Source organism: Festucalex cinctus, chromosome 2, assembly GCF_051991245.1.
Source record: "Festucalex cinctus isolate MCC-2025b chromosome 2, RoL_Fcin_1.0, whole genome shotgun sequence".
In the NCBI taxonomy this organism is placed as follows: domain Eukaryota; kingdom Metazoa; phylum Chordata; class Actinopteri; order Syngnathiformes; family Syngnathidae; genus Festucalex; species Festucalex cinctus.
In genome coordinates, this window is record NC_135412.1 from 28,926,966 (window position 1) to 28,946,790 (window position 19,825).

Genomic DNA, 19,825 nt, shown 5'->3' on the forward strand with positions numbered 1-19,825 from the left:
AATGGCCACCTGTTGCTCTCCATCCACCCTCGTGTAGGGCACCCAGCCGCGGTGCCAGTTTCTACACCGGCCCGTCTTCCCCATGACGCGAAGACCAAGCTGACACCTGTCCCCGCACCGAGATTTCGGCAGTCGGGATGTGTCCAACTACAGCACCGCTCAGCCGAGAGGAAAACTCTGGCTGAGCACATCAAAACCTCGGCTGAAGGTGCCATCCACCGGAAGCACGGGCTGCATCACACCTCATCCACCGGGAGTCCGGACTGCGCTGCACCTCGTTCAACCAGTGGAATACTTTTTGTTTTTCTTGCACCTTTTTGGAGCGGACATTGCTTCGTCCAACCTTCTCTCCACCTGCCGACTCAACGCCCGAATTGTAAGTGCAAATTTTTAGCGCCAATTTGACTATACCGCCGATGCAACTCACATTTTACAATATCTTAAGGTTTGACAAGTCAAAACTTCCCTTTTTACCTCGTTACATTGTGTTTCTTCTTTTATGAATTCTATTCCATCTAGGTCATTTGTGTGTTTGAGTGGATTATTAATTCTCTTCTTAATACAATGGACTTTGAATATTTAAGTGTAGTGACTTCAGATTATGAAGACGTAAATGAGGATTTGTATTTTTGTTTTCCCCAAATTTAAGTAAAAGCAAACGTGGTGCCCCTACAGGTGACTGAGGGAATTACGACTTCCTTAAGTGCCGTTTAAATTATTAATCCGTCGCAAACGACGACCCAATTATTACTACATAATGGTGCCCCGTGTGAGGCTTTAATTTAAATATCGATAGGATTTGGGCTTTTGAAAGACTTTCACGCAGCACAACAGTGAAACACATTGTTTTACGCTCCTCCCAAACTAGTAAATCCATGCTTCTGGCGTGGACCAACAAAAACCACACTTCTGAAGCGAGGAGGAAACCGACTACTTTCTTTAGCGTGGTGAGTGACATGAATATTATGTCTTTTATTGACCTTTGAAAGTTAGAAGTGGAAATTACGTCTATTTCAGCCATGGTGCCGTCCATGCTTCGCCCCCTTTACACTGGGGTTTTCCAAATGCCATGTATGCGGGGGTAACTGTCAACTTGCGCATGTAAACTAGGGCTGGGAATCTTTGACTGTCTCACGATTCGATTCGATTACGATTTTTGGGTCTACGATTCGATTTTCGATTCTCGATTCAAACGATTTTCGATTCAAAATTATTTGATTGACAGATGATTTCTGCTTCAATTTACAGATATGCACAACATTGTCATGATCTACTCCAGTCTGCTTTGCAAGACAAAATGACAAATAGAGACATTAGTGTCTTTTTTTTTTTTTTTTTTTTTTTTTTATTAATTAATTTTTATTTTTTTTTATTTTTTTTTGTTAAAACATTTATTAATTTTCTATTGTAAGTGCCTTTTTCCACAAAAACAGCACGTGGGCTACAACTGCCTTTTCCCCTTCTTCTTTTCTAATTTAAATAAAATCGATTTTTGGATATCGATTCGATTCGATTAATAAATGAGAATCTCGATTCTTTTATGAATCGATTTTTTATTTTTTTTTGGCACACCCCTAATGTAAACGTGTTATTCCTATTGTTCGAGAAACCAGAATTCTGACCTTAATATTGCCTGCATGAAAACGTAGTCACTGTCACACTGGAATGGGATCGACCCAGGAGACGACCACTTTACCAGTGATCCATGCAGCCCAAACATTAACTGGATGTATCGCTATTGAAATGTTGACAGAGCGATGGCAAATTGGAAAGTTTCAACTACACCGGAAATGAGGGTGTTGGTCAATTTAACACTCAAGGTAGAGTTATTCAGGTTTCACCAAACATCCACAACAACACGCAAGGAAATTTGACAGTGTAACTTTTTATCACAAAAGTGTTAAAATAACAATGCTTACTGCATATTTGATCAAGCACTGGAAACTTAACTGACCAATTTGCTGTGTACTTTCATTAACTGGCTTCGACTATCTTCTGCACAACTATTTACAATTAATCAATTTTAATTGTTTGAAGAACATTTAAAAAAAAAAAAAAAAAAAAAAGACAAAAGTTACCTGGTGCCTAGAATTTACAAACATTAATAGGTTTATCACAAACCATGTCTTTATAAATTAATAAAAAACTAAAGTTGACCTTGACCATGGCATTACCATCACTGTGTTAACGACAATGTCTCACGGTCGCTTGCTTCGGCTCTTAAAGGTCATCTTAGGTGTTAACACAACAAGAAGCCAGCAAAACAAGCACCGAGTGGAAAATTGTGAGGGAGAGCGAGGATGTTTTTAAATGAGAAAGAGAGAGAGAAACATGGAGGAGGGAAACAAGACGGTTTCAAGGTTCCCTTTCTTTTTCTTTTCGCTCACACACCCACATTCACACACTTACGCATGCATTGTCACACACGTTCTACCAAGACAAGGTCACTCACACGCACGCCCACACGCACGCACACGCAGACGCACACATCCTCATGCTTCACTGGCAAAGCTTTTAACGCTACTTTCTCTCTCCCTCTCAGGCAGTTGCTCTCTCGCTCACTCCTGCTCTTATCTGACCTGCTCGCGCTTTCATGAGGAAAATTAGCAAATCAATTAAACCACCTCCCTTCCTCATTTCCTCCCCCTACTTCCTCCTCTTCCTCCACACGTCCGTGGTGAGATGTGACGTGGAACAGACGTGCGTGACAGCAAAGAAAAACTAGATAAATTCCTTAAGATCCTTATGGAAGATTGTTATCTAACAAGTGAATCTTTTCAATTCTTTTAAAGTGATAAGAATCTAATATAATTTATCATTTTGACTGTTTTGATACTTAACGTCATGTCACGTTCTCAACTCTATTCTCCTTGACTGACATACGTTTACGCAGTCCAAATTCCGGTTTCTGAAACAATCTAGATAACCCGTTTCCATGCATGAGCGGACTCACTTGGTATACCCCATTTGAAAGTGTGGCGCACGGATGCAGATAATGTCATTTACAACTTTTTACGTTCAATAAAACACATTTTTGTCACTCACCACGCTAAATAAAGTAGTTGGCTTCCAAAAATGTGGTTCTTTGCTGCGTTGTCATGTTTGTCAACATCTGGTGCAGTTTTTCCTGGTTGCATCATGCAACTTGAATGCCAGAAGTACATATTTATATAGGCTACACAATGTACACATAGTTAAGTGCATCAGCATTACCTTTTGACTTAGGTGCCTTTCTATTACCCTCAGTTTTGCGCAAAAGACAAGTTACGCAAAAGTAAGCGGGTAATGGAAATAGGATTTTCACAAAAAACAAACAAAACAAAACTCAAATATCACAAAAAACGTTTTTACGTTCTCATGAGGTGGTTTTTGAAACGTGTCGAAATAGTATTTTGCAAAAGTGTATGTAAGTGCACATCGTCATTAAAATCCGTTCTATCCGTACGCGCCATAACACGAGTTATAAGCCCACACAGACACAATACCAACACCAAATGCCCAATCCCACCCGATGAGGAGAGAGAGATGTTTTTAAAGTAATCTTAACTCCGGGTGTCCGTCTACCGTCATCAGCACATCCTACAGAACTACGAGATCTCGCGAAACAGGACATGACGAGAATTGCACTCCTCAGAAGTGAAACGCTCTTCAATGAAACACCTACAAATCGAAATTGTACTTCAAAATAGTACAATATCGCTTTTATTTTTGCAAAAACCTATAATGGAAACAGGGCAGCACGGTGGATGACTGGTTAACACGTCCGCCTCCCAGTTCTGAGGACTCTGGTTCGAGTCCAGGCTCCGGCCTTCCTCGGTGGAGTTTGCATGTTCTCCCCGTGCCCGCGTGGGTCTTCTCCGGGTACTCCAGTCTCCTCCCACATTACAAAGATATGCATGGCAGGTTATTTTGCTGCTCTGAATTGTCCCTAGGTGTGCTTGTGAGTGTGGATGGTTGTTCGTCTCTGCGTGCCCTGCGATTGGCTGGCAAGCAGTCCAGGGTGTCCCCCGCCTACTGCCTGAAGCCAGCTGAGATAGGCTCCAGTACCCCCGCAACCCCTGTGAGGAATAAGCGGTCAAGAAAATGGATGGATGGATATAATGGAAAACACGGCAATGATATTTAATTTTCACTTAAAATTTTGGGTTATGTGAAAAACTAAATAAAATAAAAAACGGAAAATGAAAATATTATGCTACTTTAAATAACTAAGAAGTAACAGATACATACATTTGTAAACATAACATCAAGTACCAGCCTCCTTTCACATATCTCCATAATACGTACACATAAAACTGTCATGGCTGTTTGAACTTTATAGCTTAGCATTTAAATAACTGACGTGTAACCAACAATGGCAGGCAAGAAACCCGGACACGCAATAGTCATCCTCGCTGCCTTCTTTTACTCGTGTGGATGATACACTCATGCACAATCTGTTCCGTTGCCTATCAAAGCCTCTTTGTCCCACTCTGTACTTGTTAGCAGTGTTTGTTTACCTCTGATTTGCTTTCAGTTGTATCTGAGTGTGTCACATTTTATGCTCTATGCAGGAACGTGGATTTCGAATGTCTTCACCTTTCTCCTCTTTTTCTCACAGTAAAAATAGTTTTACCTCAAAATAATTACTTTAAATCAAAGAAAACATGATTAAACCTCCATCCAGTGTCTGCAGCTTGTCCAAAATGCTGCTGCTCGTCTCCTTACTGGTGCCCGTAAGAGGGAACACATAACTCGTATTCTGGCCTCTCTTCACTGGCTGTCTGTGCAATTTAAGATTCTTCTATTTGTTTTCAGATCTCTAAATGGTCTTGCCCCACCTTATCTCGCTCAGCAGACCAGACTCAATTGGAGGTACCGAGGGCTAAGCGGAGGCTTAGAGGGAATCGTGCCTTTGCTGTTGCCGGTCCCTCCCTTTGGAACGACCTTCCACTAAATATTCGGCAATCCCCCTCTTTATCCTCTTTTAAAACACGTCTTAAAACACATCTGTATTATTTGGCTTTTGGCGCACCATGAGACTTTTTCATGGTGTTTTGTGGTGTGTGTGAGTTTGATGTTTAGTCTACTTATCCACTCGCTTACTTCTTATTATTTTACTGATGTGAAATTTAATTACTTGTAAAAACAAAAAAAAAACTTGTATACGCACTTCAAAATATTTGCTTTGTTCTTGTTTTGTTAGCTTATTCTTTACTGCACAACCGATATTTATGTTTATGTACAGCACTTTGTAGACAGCAATGCCTGTTCTTAAAGCACTTTATGAATAATGTTGAGTTGAGTTGTTGATATGAACCCTGTGGATGGCCTCTAGAAATCTCTGGGCCACAGGCGATTGTCTATGTTTGCCTAATGGCAAGTTCGCCCTTGCTTCCAAGTGCTCTTACGACGATTTTCCATCTACCAAACAAAATTAACACATTCATTGCCAGACCAGCAAAAAAATGCATCATTTGACGTCTTTTTCTGTCAATGGCAGTGAATGAGTTAAGAGTGGCTGTTCTTCATACAGGCAAGTTCAAATGTATGCTTATGTGCCAGGCTGGACTGTGGGTGAAGATGACATCCAAGTTAGAGACAAAGAAGGTCCCCAACTAAGCTGTAGTAATTCCCGAAGAGCAGGGAGTATATGCCTATACAAATAAGATCTGGATGGATGTGTTGCTGCTCCTTTTGTGTGAATGTAGTAGCAGTTTAAAGGCTTACAATTATCGTAACATGCTAATTTCTAGGGGTGTGCCAAAAAAATCGATTCATAAAAGAATCCAGCTTCTCATTTATTAATTGAATCGAATCGATATTTAATATCCAAAAATTGATTTTATTTAAATTAGAAATGAAGAATAAGGGGAAAAGGCAGTTGTAGCCCACATGCTGTTTTTGTGGAAAAAGGCACTTACAATACAAAATTAATAAATGTTGACACAAAAAAAAAGAAACAAAAAAAAAAAACGCTTTAATGTCTATTTGTCATTTTGTCTTGCATCAGTTTGGCTTTATTCACAGGTGCTTCTGGCAGGTAAACGAGCTCGGGTGAGTAGAAGCACCTGTCTTGTGGGCTGTGGCTAAAGCCAAACTGTGGCAGGGTTTTTACTCTCTGGACTTTTCCCATCTCTGTACATGAGCAGTTTGACCAAATTTCTTGGTGGAAAAATGTCAACACACACACACGCGCTCTAATTGCTTGTGTGCGTGCGAGCATGGGTGTGTATGTGTGTGCACCACATTATTTAAATTGGCTGGAGGAGAAACGAGACAGACAGAAATGTCCCTCGGCCTGTCCTTCCCTCACACCCCACCTCCCCCACCCGTCCACTCGCTCGATCGCTCGCCGCCTTTGTCCGCCATCCTCTCGTCCGTCTTCCTCCTTCTGCCCGCCTCACCCCCACCTCCTCTTCCTCCTCCACCTCCTCCCGTCGTCCAATTACGTCCCTGTCGCTGGCTCGTTTCTCATCCCGTTGCCAGGGGCTGTCACATTGAACCGTTGAGGACGCTAAACTATTTCCTACCTTGCGCCGCTCTCAGCAAGGCCATGTGCAATAATAAATGTCGACGGGAAATGTTGCAATGTTTGCGATGAACAGAAAGAAACATTACATAAACTCACAAGGTTTTGTCTCACAAGGAGACAGTTATTTAACGGGTAATAGTGCATATGGTCAAATGGCTGCAAATCACACTTTTGATTAGGGGTGTTAAAAAAAAAATCGATTCGGCGATATATCGCGATACTACATCGCGCGATTCTCGAATCGATTCAATAATCGGCAGAATCGATTTTTTTTTTTTTTTTTTTAGGATTCACACCTTGAGCATGGAAGAATGTTATATGAACGGAACATTAAGCCTTAATATTTTATTTTAATGCTGTTCAAACATGAAACAGATTACAACCTCTATAAGACTGAAATTTCAGATAAATAAATAATACATTTTCATATAAATCTTACACTCTACAAGCTTACTGATTAGTATTTTCTAAATTTGAATGAAAAAAAATCGCAAAAATCGACTTATAAATTCGTATCGGGATTAATCGGTATCGAATCGAATCGTGACCTGTGAATCGTGATACGAATCGAATCGTCAGGTACGAGGCAATTCACACCCCTACTTTTGATTAATTGGATTTTCATTTCCATGTGCACATGGCCGGCCTGTGAAAAGCGAAACTCCATCATGTGTAATTTATGTCCATTATCAATATCAATGCACTGGAAGTTTTTTTGTTTTTTTTGTTTTAAATGGGAAAAAGGGAGCTTGCAACCCCCCGCCCCCCAAAAATAATTATATATTATATATATATATATATATATATATATATATATATATATATATATATATATATATATATATATATATATATATATATATAAACTATTGAAAAAAATCTAGTGACCAAGAAGCCCTTTCACAAATACAGTAGCTAAATTGTAATTGAGAGCCCCTTAAAAAGGGTTATTGCCTGTACTGATCTGTGCTGTAGACAGATGCCACAAGATGGCAGCAAAGTAGTAAATGAAGCTCCTCAATTCATTTCAATCTCTAACTCAGCAAATCCGCTTTCCCCATTTAAATAAATGGAAAGACCGTTAATCTGTTCCAACAGATTATTTAGTGCCATCTTGTGGTGAACTTGTCATGTTTCGGTTGTGTGGGGGTTGAATTTTTGTTTGTTATGGGTGTTCTTGTTGTTTTTGCTTGCGGTTGGTGTTTTTGTCATGTTCCGGTTTCTTCCCTTGTCTCATTATTTCTAACTCTGTTATTTCTAACTGAATGGCAGCTTGTATATTGTAAACCGAAGTCGGGTCACCTAGATAAGGCACCGCTGCATTATTAACAGCCGTAGTTTTACATTATGTTTAAATTTTATTTTATTATTTTTTTAAACAAAACAATAGGCCACTACTGTTAAAGTTTCATATTGTTGACGTTTGGAACACGGAATGGGTTAATTCAATTTATGCACACACGCGCACGCACACACGCACGCGCAGGCATGCATACGTTCGTTCTGGATTGTTTTTATTATTAGTATTATTGCATGTAGTCATACTGCCCCCTGCTGGTCATCATTAAACATCCACCGTTTGGACCACATGACCAACCTCGTTAAAACAAAACAAAACAAAACAGTAATTCAGTTCACTTGTATGTTATGGAAGACTAACTTGTAAATGTCAGTATTCAAATGTAGGGAGTAGAAATAAAAAGTTGTCATTAAAAGCTCAGATACCTTAAAACTAAACTTAGTGAAAGTACAATAGCAAAAACATGTAGACTATTAGTGCTTTGTTACTTCTCACCACTGGACAAGCTGTATAGAAAATGGATGCATGGCTGTAATTGAGGCAAGTTCCTGAATGTGCCCACTGGAGAGCAGCAATATCCCGCATGTTGAATAACACTGTTGTTCTCCTGCCTGGGGGGATGGAAAGCGGGGAGTGCAGAAGTAGTCATGAGACCATGTTTGCTCTCCTCCGGACAGCACGTTGGTCATATGAGCAGCAGAAGAAGACGAAGACGAAACAGCGATGGACGGCTTGTCCCGCTGCATGAGGAGGTGCTACTGTGGAGAGGGCGAGGGCGAGGACGACGAGGTGGCCAAAGGACCAGGGGAGGGGGATGAAGAGGAGGAGGAGGAGGAGGAACAGATGGGGGTGTTGAAAATTGAAGAGAAGGGCGTCACGAAGAGCAAGAGTTCTTCATCGCTGCCGGTTGATGAGGTATCTGATGAAACTTTTATTGTAAATTTTCTTTTAAAGCTGGTGGACCCATTTTATAGTGCACAGCTGCTTCCAATAACCTTTTGAACTTTCTAGATTTATCTATTATATGTTTTCAATTGCAGCGCAGTAGCCCACTTGTGGCATCTTCATACCAATGAGAAGTTTCATTTAGACAAAAGTAGTGCTTTGCCGCTATCAGGAGGCATGAATGTTTCACTATTGATGATTGGACTCAACTCCTTTGGTTGGAACACTGTACAGTATTTCAAAAATCCCTCTTCTGAGTTTTGCATGGAAACTTACCAGAAACTTCCCAATCTACCCCAAATTTTCCACTCATTTGCAACTCAGTTGGGATAATCGATGGCTTTCATATTTCATATATTCATATTCCTTTTCCGCTCACTTTGTTTTTCGGATGTTTAATTGCAAATTTGTCTTTCTGCCTGCCTGGCCTAGCTGGATCCAGACAGTGACCCGCAGCCTCACTGGTTCCACACGCTGCAGATGCGACGGCTTCGAGTGCAGCGGGGCCGCAGCAACAGTGACCCATGGAGCCAGAAGAACAGCCAGAACCCGCTCGTTTGGGTCAGCTGACACCCATCATCAATTTCCAACCCCAGGTGACGATTAGCGGCACCGCTGAAATAGAGGCCTGTGTTACAAGAGTATTTGTGTGTATGTGATATCAGAAATCAGGACTTCAGTTTGGAACAGCCAACTCGTACGTGAGCCTGGAGAAACTTGGCGAAGGCTCGTACGCGTCTGTTTATAAAGGCATCAGCAGGTGAGAAAACCCGTGGCCGCATGTGAAATTTGAAGGTGCTTGGTGCTAATTACTGCAGAGAGAAATACAGATAGCTAAAAAAAAAAATGCTTTGACAAAGTACAGGGAGTCCTCGAGTTAAGGCACTTCAACTTTACAACGGTTACACCTGGTCCACCATTTTGGGCCTGTCCGCCATTTTGGCTCCTCGTCCACCATATAGCCCACAGTGTAAATATTACAGTGTAAATATTGTGAGGATAAGAGAATCTGCTAACGGATGGATGGATGGACATAGCAACCAAAAAAAGTTGAAACACACCAGTCAGCACTCGGCACTAAAGTGAACAGTCATCCTACCTCAGAGCAGAAACTGTTGTCATCGGTGCGGTTACCGGCGAATTGTCATCCAAAACAAACAGATATTCTGCAGGATCGTTTTCTTAATGAATCGATGTCTACTTTTAATTCCTATTACTACATTTACACACTTGACTAAACCATGACGAACTCGAGCGAGGGATGCAGCCGCAATACCCCCGCGGAGCAGACGACACTCTGCTCCTTCACTCAGACAGAGTCGAGAATTAAAAGTTGTGACATGCACCAGTGCCTGATATGAAATGTAGACTAATTTAATAATGCATCGTAAATACTAATGTAATGGTTTGATCGCTTGTCGATGTCTATTTCATACGACGCCGGACACTTCAATGCGTCCAAAAAAAAAAAAAAAGTCTGCCTGCATACGTCACAAATATCACTACACATTTTCACTTTATGCTCTTTTAAATGGGATGACATGAACATAAAAATGACTAAATGAGCTGTGAAATATTTAACTTGAAGATGAAAAATGGTCCTCTCAAAAGAGTCACAATGATACCCCGCCCCAAAATGCACACAGGCTATATTGACTTGTAAATACAATAGTTTAGTGTCACTCTTGTATTACTTGGGGTGGGGGTGGTGGGACAAAACAAACAAACAAACAAACAAAAAAAAGAAAACACATTTTCATTTTATTCATTTTCGAAAGCAATTTGAGACATCACATCCATGATAAGTTATCAATAAAACACTTTTCACAGGCCACGTCAAATGGCAAATAATCTTTTAATTGACACAAAATTATGAAATCAAATTTCCCACTGTGGTAATAGGACCTCATTTAAGTAAGAAAATACCACAAGGAGCAACAATAAAATAAGCAAACTTTGACTGATGCCTTAGAAGATCAATTGTCAGCTGTATGTGAATTTCAAAGTTGAGGCTGATTTCATCTCTTACAAAACATTTAAAGGGTTAAAGTCTCGGACGATGACCTTTCCTGCTATTGGAATGTACTTTCCATTGATATTTTAACAATTTCTGAAAATTTCAGATTCATATCTTTTTTTTCCTAAAGTACTGGTTGCTATGGATATTTGAAAGCTGCAAGTACCAAAACTTTAAACCCATTTTTCTCAAAACTAACCAACAACTAAAAAAACAACATTAAAACTGCTGTAACTTTATCATTTTTTGAGCTACATCCACGTATAATATATCATTTTAAAGGGAATTAAGTGCAGAATTCGAATATATAATATCTCAATTTTGATTTTTTTTTTTTTTTTTTTTTGGCACATGAGGACCCTTTTTCCACAATATATACTTGCTGTATTTCTATGGTTTGATTCTGGAAATGTATTTTTACCATGTTGTGTGAAGCTTATGTTTACAAACACATCCTCCCCAAAATGTGCCCAAAAACACACACAATTGTGAGTCTTGTCCAAATTAAACCGCCCATTTTTAGGCTTATTTTCACCAATGTTAGACACAAAAAACAAAAAAAAGATTTTGATGGCATGGGACTGTTAAGTACACCTCTGTGGGGATGCGTGTGTGATGCTTCCTTGCTTTGTGCAGGATCAACGGGCAGCTTGTGGCCCTGAAGGTGATCCAGACAAAGACAGAGGAGGGCATGCCGTTCACTGCCATTAGAGAAGGTGAATAACCAATAGACGCACATACACATCATCATCATCATCATCATCATCACACACATACTGTATGTATACCAATTGTACAGTATGTACAGGGTGTAAGTCAAGTCATCTTTATTTATATAGCGCTTTCAAACAGCCTTAAATTCAAGAAGATACATTAAGTTTAATTAAGAACTTATTGAACCCACTTTGGTGCAGGGAGCTGCACCAAAGTCAAATCTGTGACTGTCCCCAAAATTGATGAATTAAAATGTATTTATTAAATGATTTTGTATACCTCAAACTAAATAATTGCTAATTAATTTAATGATTGAAAATAAATTTAGGGAAATTAACAATTGTATATTATTTTTTAAATACATATTTGTTTGTTTTTTTACAATAAATTAGCAGTAAATAAATTACTGAGAATGTATTGTATTATCAAATATGCTATATTACGTGCAAGCACAGACATCTTAAGCCTATTATAGGTGTTTTCAATGTACTGTATTGTTATTTTAGAATTCAAAAGTATATTTAAATGTCACAAAAATACTTTTAAGCAACAATAATCATTATATCATTATGTGAATATTGACAATCATTTTAACTTACGACTGACCTGATTACGCACAAAAGTTTTCCAAACTGTATAAAAAAGATGAATAAGCGATAATCTTTTGTCTTTTGTTCTCAAACCCTGATGTTTTTAATTGACAGCAAAACTAAAAGAATTGGCCTCAGTGTACTTGTTTTTTTTTTTAGTAGATATGCCCCACCCCCCAAGCCCCCAACCTCCGGTCCCCTTTGGCTGACCCAGTGTGTGCCAGTGTCAGTGTCAAATTTTGTGATTCATTGACAATGTGACAATAGAACACTTCTTCTTCTGTGTGCGTGTGCGTGCGCGCGTGTAGCCTCCCTGCTCAAAGGCCTGAAGCACGCCAACATCGTCCTCCTGCACGACATCATTCACGCCAGAGACTCGCTCACCTTCGTCTTCGAATATGTGGTGAGATGCGCTCGTTCGATCCGGCGGTTGTGGCGTGCGCGAGGTCGCGCCAGCTGACGTTCATTTGCTCATGCGTGTGATTGCAGCAGACGGACCTGGCCCAGTACATGGACCAGCATCCCGGAGGTCTGCACTCTCACAATGTGCGGGTATGATTTTACATTCATACATGCATTTCTTGATCATCACACTGAGGGATTACAATGAGTATGAAAAACGTGTTGATTCTAGAAGCAGGCGGGGTACACCAGTCTAGATGGGATTAAATGGATCTTCTCCTCGTAGATCTTCATGTTCCAGCTGCTGCGCGGTCTCACCTTCATCCATGAGCGCCGGATCCTCCATCGAGACCTGAAGCCTCAGAACCTGCTCATCAGCTACTTGGGGGAACTCAAACTGGCCGATTTTGGTTGGTTCAGCTTCTGTACGTCAGGTTGCCGTGACGATACCAACCTACTTTTTGGTTCCGCGCACAGGTCTGGCTCGTTCCAAATCTATCCCCTGTCAGAGTTTCTCCTCGGATGTGGTGACGTTGTGGTACCGCCCTCCCGACGTCCTGCTTGGGTCTACAGATTATTCCACAGCTCTGGATATCTGGTGGGTTTTGGCTTTGGGGCAATGAAACCAGATATGCTCACGTTCCAACTAATTGAGTACTACATCGTTCTCAGTCTTTTCATATGTTTTCAGTAGGGATGCACGATAATACTATTTTCAACTGATACCGCTAAACGAATAATTTAGAAAGCGCCGATGTCGATAATTGATAAGCCGATAATTGTTTGCAAAATTAACTTAAATACAAATATACTTTCGAGTCCTCCCTATAAGTCGAATGATTGCAAAATTGACCACACATACTCAGCAATCTTCCACTCAACACTGTGTTCCAACTATGTTTTGCATTTGCATTTTTTAAGGTTGGAACACCCGTGGAACTAGGGGCGTGAAGACCAAATAAAAAGAGAGGGTGAGGAGAGGATTTTATTGATATCTCTGCTTCGAAGACAATCAGTGGCTCATTTTGTCATGTTTTAAAAATGCAACAAAAAACTGCAAGGGTAATATTTTGCGGAGACACAGTAAAGAAAGCCCACACTGGCGACTGTCATGTCACCATGATGCACCGACTGTCAATATGAGGTTGCACGCATCATGACATCACAAATATGCAACTCTACCATAGGAGCGGGGAAAGGTTGAAGATTTGGGCACAACTTGAGCCACAAATACAACGGATGGACCAACGTGGCATGTCTATTATTATTGGTGGATTTCTTTATTATCTGGTTTATCTGTTTGAAGTCAAATTGGTCGATAATTGCCGAAAATTATCGGCCACCGATATTATCGTGCATCCCTAGTTTTCAGCAATTATCTCCAAACATGAATCATATATTTGGAAACAAATGAAGCCTTAGCTTAGCTTTCTGACCCAAAACACTTATGACCATTCGAACCTGCGTCCAGGGGCGCCGGTTGCATCTTCGTGGAGATGCTGCAAGGGGCGCCAGCATTCCCGGGAGTCACTGACGTGTTTGACCAGCTGCAGAAAATCTGGATGGTTGGTAAAGTACAAAACACATTTTTTTACAATTAAAATAAAGTAAAGAAATGAATTGTATTAGGACAGACGCACTCAAGCTCCACTTTTATGACGTAGATGACGAGGTTCTTGACGAAGGCGGCCATTTTGTGTCCCTGCAGGTGCTCGGGATCCCATCAGAGGATACCTGGCCCGGAGTCACCCGGCTGCCCAATTATCAGTCAGGTCAGTCTCGTCTTCTCATTCCCAATGCGTGTATAGTCGATGTGGTTGTTACTGCGATACAGAAACACGTGTCCGCCATATTGGATGTGGCAGATTTGCACCTAATCTATTACAGTACAATTTAATGGACTGACCTTCATAAAGCGCATTTCTACAAAGTGTGCAAAGTCAAAGCCCTTTGTTCACTCATTGACACACACACATACTAATAATATGGGAAACGGATAGCACACTAAAAACAAAGTGTCATTTTAATATGATGATTGTGGATGTTTATTTAGGGATGTGCGAGCACCAGTACCAGGTATTGCTTACTTGAAGATATTGTACAGTACTGTAATTTGAGTTACGACCCCGGTCATAGAGCAACTTCAACTATTAAGTCAAGGTACCGTGGTATTGTAGAATTTTTATCTATGGTGCAGGTCTTCCACATGTATTAAAGCTGGTCTCCACTAGAAGGTGCTATCTACTTGACACATTTTTCCAAGGACTCACTCAGTTCATGTCAACCCATAAATACCATAGGAATTTCAAAGATGACTTTTCTTTCTTTCTTTCTTTCTTTCTTTCTTTCTTTCTTTCTTTCTTTCTTTCTTTCTTTCTTTCTTTCTTTTTGTAAGTCTTAATGTTAGGGCGATACATAAATATTTTGTCTAAATAAAAAGTCCTAATCTTATAAGAATAAAGTCGTATTTACCTAAAAGTAAAAGTTGAACAGGGAAGAAAGTCATGTATTAACAAATGATTTTTAAACTTTTTAATTTGTATATTAACGACATTTTGAACGTATCCCAAGTACTAAAATGTATTCTTTTTGCTGATGATACAAACATTTTTTTATAGTAGTGATAATTATGATGAGCTCATAACAACTTTGAACCACGAATTAGGCACATTGAAAATATGGATGGACATAAATAAATTATCCTTAAATATAAGCAAAACTAAGCTGATGCTGTTTGGTCATAGACAAATGGATTCTGGTGGTCAAATTAATATTGATAGTCTGCCAATTGAAAGTATGAATGAAAATAAATTCTTTGGGGTAGTAATTGATATGGAAATCCCATGTCAGATATGCATCATCAAAATTTTTTAAAATCCTAGCAATCTTAAATAAAGTAAAACAGTTTCTCGACGGGTATGCACTTCGTATTTTATACTGTACCTTGGTTCTTCCGTACCTCACATATTGTATTGAAGTTTGGGGAAACACATACCAGAATACAATAAATCTACTAGTGACCTTACAGAAACGTGCTTTGCGTATTATTCATAAGGTTGGTTTTCTAGAGCACACACATAAATTGTTCATTCAATCTAAGTCAGAGGTGTCAAACTCATGTTAGTTCAGGGGCCGCATGGAGGAAAATATATTACCAAGTGGGCCACATCGGTCAAATAACGGTATATAACTTAAAAACAATTGTACGCAGATTTTTGTGGACCTTCCCTAAATTACGGAGCTCAACTATAATCATATTGTTCCAAAAAACAACACAGACGCAAATGGAACATGGCAACATTTTGCCTGTATAAGTTCCGGACGTGTTAAATCTACCTGTTTTGCATATATATTGTTCCCAGAATGCATTGCGTGGAGCAGTTAACGCATTCACTCCAGCACATTTTTCGCTGTTTTACTTGATTTTGACTGATTTTGCAAGGCCCACAGAATATTGTGTCCTATTGCTAATCAAAACATGGAACCTGCCAAAACAAAAGATTAGTCTCTTCTTTATTCAGGAAAAAAAAAAAAGAGGAATATTTCGATCTGTTTCCATTTTGCAACAATTGGCATTAGAATATAGCTAAGTTTCATCATTATTCACAAATCTGTTTAAAACAGTGGGGAAAAAGAGCTTTTTGCAACATGGCCCAGGTTGATCTTTTATACTCTGCTGCCACCTGCTGGCTGTTTCTGTAATAACTACAATTGCTTGAAGCATTCTCTTCAGTTCAGAGGCTGCATCAAAGCCTCCTATTTGTTCTAGCATTAAAAAACAAAAAACATAAAAACGTATAAATACATCTTTGGGAGCATGGTAATATTTAAAATAGAAATATTTATACGTTTTTGGGCGCAAATGAGTTAATGACGTTATAAGGACGCTAATCCTTGTCATATCTATTTGTTACCAGTAATTAAGCGTGTGCCATATTTAACACGTTTATGTTGGTCTATGATTTAAAATAATAATAATAATTAAACAAACCGTAAATTGTGTGTAAAGTAAGGACGACGATTCCCCGTACAAGTTGCATTGCTCACCTGAGGACTGCTTGTGAAAGTACAAATGTATGTTTTGATTGTGGCGGCTGATTAATCAATTAGTCCGACATTACCATTTTTCTTTTTTCTTTTTTTTTATTTTACTTTACCAAATCATCTCGCGGGCCGGATTAAACCCCTTTGCGGGCCTGATCTGGCCCGCAGGCCGTATGTCTGACACCCCTGATCTAAGTTGTTAAAATTTCAAGATCTTGTGAAATACCATACTGTACATCTATAATTTTATACAAAGCCTTTAACAAAACATTACGGGCCAATGTACAAACGTTTTTCACAATTAGAGTGTGTGTGCATACACTGAGAGAATATGGAAATTTTACGTTACTAAGAATTAGAACTACTCGGAAAAGCTTTTGTGTGTCTGTTTGTGGTGTTAAACTATGGAATAATCTTTGTTTACAACTTAAACAATGTAAACGTATTTATAGATTTAAGTAGGTATTTAAACGAATGGTCTTGTCACAATACATTGAGAATACTTTGTGTTAAGATGACATCAGTGTTTTCTGTGTATGTAAACATGCGCTTGTTTTTTCTTTACCATTGTTGGTATATTGTTTATCACCGTTGCTGGTACATGCTGTTCTATCTGTGCCAGTATTATTTGTTTTTTTACAATTGTGTATTTGTGTTGTAAATTGTAAAACTTATTGTCTCTTATGGTACTGCCACCATGCTATATCATTTGTATTTTCAATTTTTTCCTTGGTCATTTCATTGCTCTCTTAATTTTGAGTGTTAAAGTCAGTAGCAGAGTAGCTTGACATTTTGAATGGGAGATGGGGGTGGGATTAAATAAGTTTTTTTCTTCTTCCCACTCCCTTTCAGGCAGAATTGGATTATATCTTCCTTTTTTTTTTTCACTTTCCTTGTTGTTTGTTTCTTGCTTTTTGGTGGAGCCTGATACGCATTGTGTGTTTTGAAATTGCCTGAAACAAATAAATAAATACAAATATAAATTTTCAAAAATACGATTTTATTCTTGTAATATTGTGCCTTTTATTTAAAACTTGTTTTGGTCTAAACTAGAACTATATTCTCGAACAAATATGCAGTTAGTTTTTATGAAGAAGAGTGGATGGATTTTTCTTCCTGCAGTAATATGCCTTTCATTATAAAAAGAACTACCTTACTCCCTTCAAATTTTCAAATTTTATTTTTGAAATGTTAAATTTATTAGTGGAAATTCCACTCACACTTCTTTACTGTGAATTTTTGTTGCACACCACACAGAAATAGTTGTTCTACAAATGCACCCTACTCATTCCACCAGGAAAGTTGTACAGTAAAGAAAAGCAGTAGCAAGAAAAATTCATTTACTCCATAGTCTTTTTTTACTAATGCGCAGATATGTCATACATTTTACAGTAAGACCTGTCAAGTAGTAAGAGACATTTTACAAGTGCACACTTCATTGTTTTATCAATTTCTAGAATGTCGACTTGCTGCAGTGGGGAAAAAAAATGTAGTAGTGATGACAATGAGCGTACTAGTATATTAACAATTGAGCGGCTGTCGGAAAGGAACTCCTTCATAAACAGAGGAGGATCGTCACATGACCGTTGCATATGACATATGCATTTTTATGAGGCAAAAGTCTTCAATTGTTGTTGCTGTTGTTCCAGACTGGTCCCTTCCCTCCAAGACGAAGCCGATGCGCTCTGTGTGGAAAAGGTGAGAAAGGAAAAGTCCATGCAAAAAAACAAAAAATGCTTTAAACTAGGGCCCCTATTTAATTAGTTGTTCTGCCTGTAATTTGTATCCTTATTGTTGTGTTAAGGGACCAAAAAAGTAGTTCTTATATGCTTTTTGAAATAGTCAGTAAATTAATCAGTTATTGGAATTTTTTTCCTGCTAAATAAATATCGGCATTTGCATCAGCCTAAAAAACGGTTAAAAAAAACACACAAAAAAAAACCCCACATCAGTCGGGCCATACTCTTAACTACCATTCCAGCAACATCACAGGTTATCTAAGAAAATGTGGTTGATCTGCACCAGGTTGAGTCGACTCCCATACAAAACCGAAGACCTGGTTCAGAAGATGCTGATGCTCGCGCCCGCAGACCGGATCCCGGCACCTGATGCCCTGCAGCACGCATATTTTAACACCTTACCGTCGCCCATCATGCACCTGAGGGACAGTAAGAGCCGATCCCATCACGCACCTGCTCGTCACAATCTTTTGGAATCTCATGTCGCTCTTTGTCGCTTTTTTCCAGCCGTGTCCATCTTCAAGGTGCCCGGTGTCTACCTGGAGACAGAATCCCGTGACACCTTCAATCCAAGTGGGAGAATTAGACCTTCAATTTTGCCTACCGCCAAGTTTTGGTGACATCTTCGGCCCACGATGAAGAGCAATTAGGTGGTGTTTGAAAAAGTTTAACCCTTACATGGTGATCATTTTTAAATGCACAAATAATATGTTCCATGTCAATTTTGATCAGGCCACGTATATCCTCATAATAAAAATTCTGGGTTGTTTTCCTAACCCATTCACTGGGTGGTTGTGCATTTTCAGTAGATTGGATATATTTAGGTTGCGTGACAAAAGCATCCTGTCAAAAACTGGGCCACACATATATATGCAGCGGCATGGCTCAGTGCTAGAGTGGTCGTCTAACAACTCGAAGGTTGTGGGTTCCGTTCTCAAACCTTGTAACCAGATTGAAGTGTCTTCAAGCAAGATACTGAACTTGTGGACCTTGCAGCACCTTGCATGGCGGCAGCTGCCCATTGGTTCATGAATTTGTACGTGAATGGATAAACATGTCAGGCTTTGTAAAGTGCACTCCATTTAGCAATTTACCAACAATTCAATTGAATATTTTCTTACTAAAAAAAGAACCCATTAAAAATCATTTTTGATTTTGTTTTGTTTGATAATAGCATTTCCGCTCATTTAATTAAGTAGGGTAAGATATGAGTGTTTTGAGATACGAGCGTGGTCACAGAACAAAAACAAATTAAACTCACATCTCAAGACATCGCTGTGCTTGTTTTTGTTTTTGCAGGTGCACATCTCATGCCTATGTCAAGGCACCCTCTGTCCTTTATATGACTTGCGTTCCTTTGTATGTAGAAACATTTTTATGTTTCGAGGTTCCCCCCGGGACACTTCAAAGAGAAACAGGTGCATGTATCTGCAGGAAATGTGTTGAAACAAGGACAGTTTCAAGCTCCTTGTTCCATAAAAAGACATATTTATGGTATGATTCCTGTCATTATCATTCATTGAATTAGCACACATCTAAAATCTACTTTACTGTACGTGG

The 19,825-nt window shown here is 39.3% G+C and overlaps 1 protein-coding gene across 5 annotated transcripts; it reads left to right on the plus strand.

The window, feature by feature from the left end:
• Nucleotides 1-245: 245 nt before the first annotated feature.
• Nucleotides 246-19,535, plus strand: cdk15 (cyclin-dependent kinase 15). 5 transcript variants are annotated; one of them, XR_013282463.1, is made up of 15 exons: nt 246-376; nt 869-947; nt 8,492-8,729; nt 9,192-9,320; nt 9,425-9,519; nt 11,413-11,492; nt 12,389-12,483; nt 12,570-12,632; nt 12,769-12,892; nt 12,960-13,080; nt 13,954-14,051; nt 14,191-14,254; nt 18,176-18,224; nt 18,552-18,694; nt 18,773-19,535. XR_013282463.1 is itself a non-coding variant. In XM_077514305.1 (15 exons), the coding sequence occupies exons 3-15, from the start codon at nt 8,538-8,540 to the stop codon at nt 18,883-18,885; spliced, it is 1,362 nt and encodes a 453-aa protein (XP_077370431.1). In that variant the 5' UTR covers nt 246-376; nt 869-947; nt 8,492-8,537; the 3' UTR covers nt 18,886-19,535. The 5 variants fall into 5 exon arrangements, 4 of the variants coding, with proteins under 4 accessions (XP_077370431.1, XP_077370433.1, XP_077370432.1 ...); XM_077514305.1 differs by having other exon boundaries at nt 13,954-14,047; XM_077514307.1 differs by having other exon boundaries at nt 12,573-12,632; nt 13,954-14,047.
• Nucleotides 19,536-19,825: the final 290 nt, after the last annotated feature.

Excerpts from the sequence above, each read along its gene's own strand:
- cdk15 (XM_077514305.1), top strand. The coding sequence starts at position 8,538 with ATGGACGGCTTGTCCCGCTGCATGAGGAGGTGCTACTGTGGAGAGGGC. Across the intron at positions 9,520-11,412 it reads GTTTATAAAGGCATCAGCAG|GATCAACGGGCAGCTTGTGG; the intron begins GTGAGAAAACCC and ends TGCTTTGTGCAG. Across the intron at positions 12,484-12,569 it reads CCTTCGTCTTCGAATATGTG|CAGACGGACCTGGCCCAGTA; the intron begins GTGAGATGCGCT and ends GTGTGATTGCAG.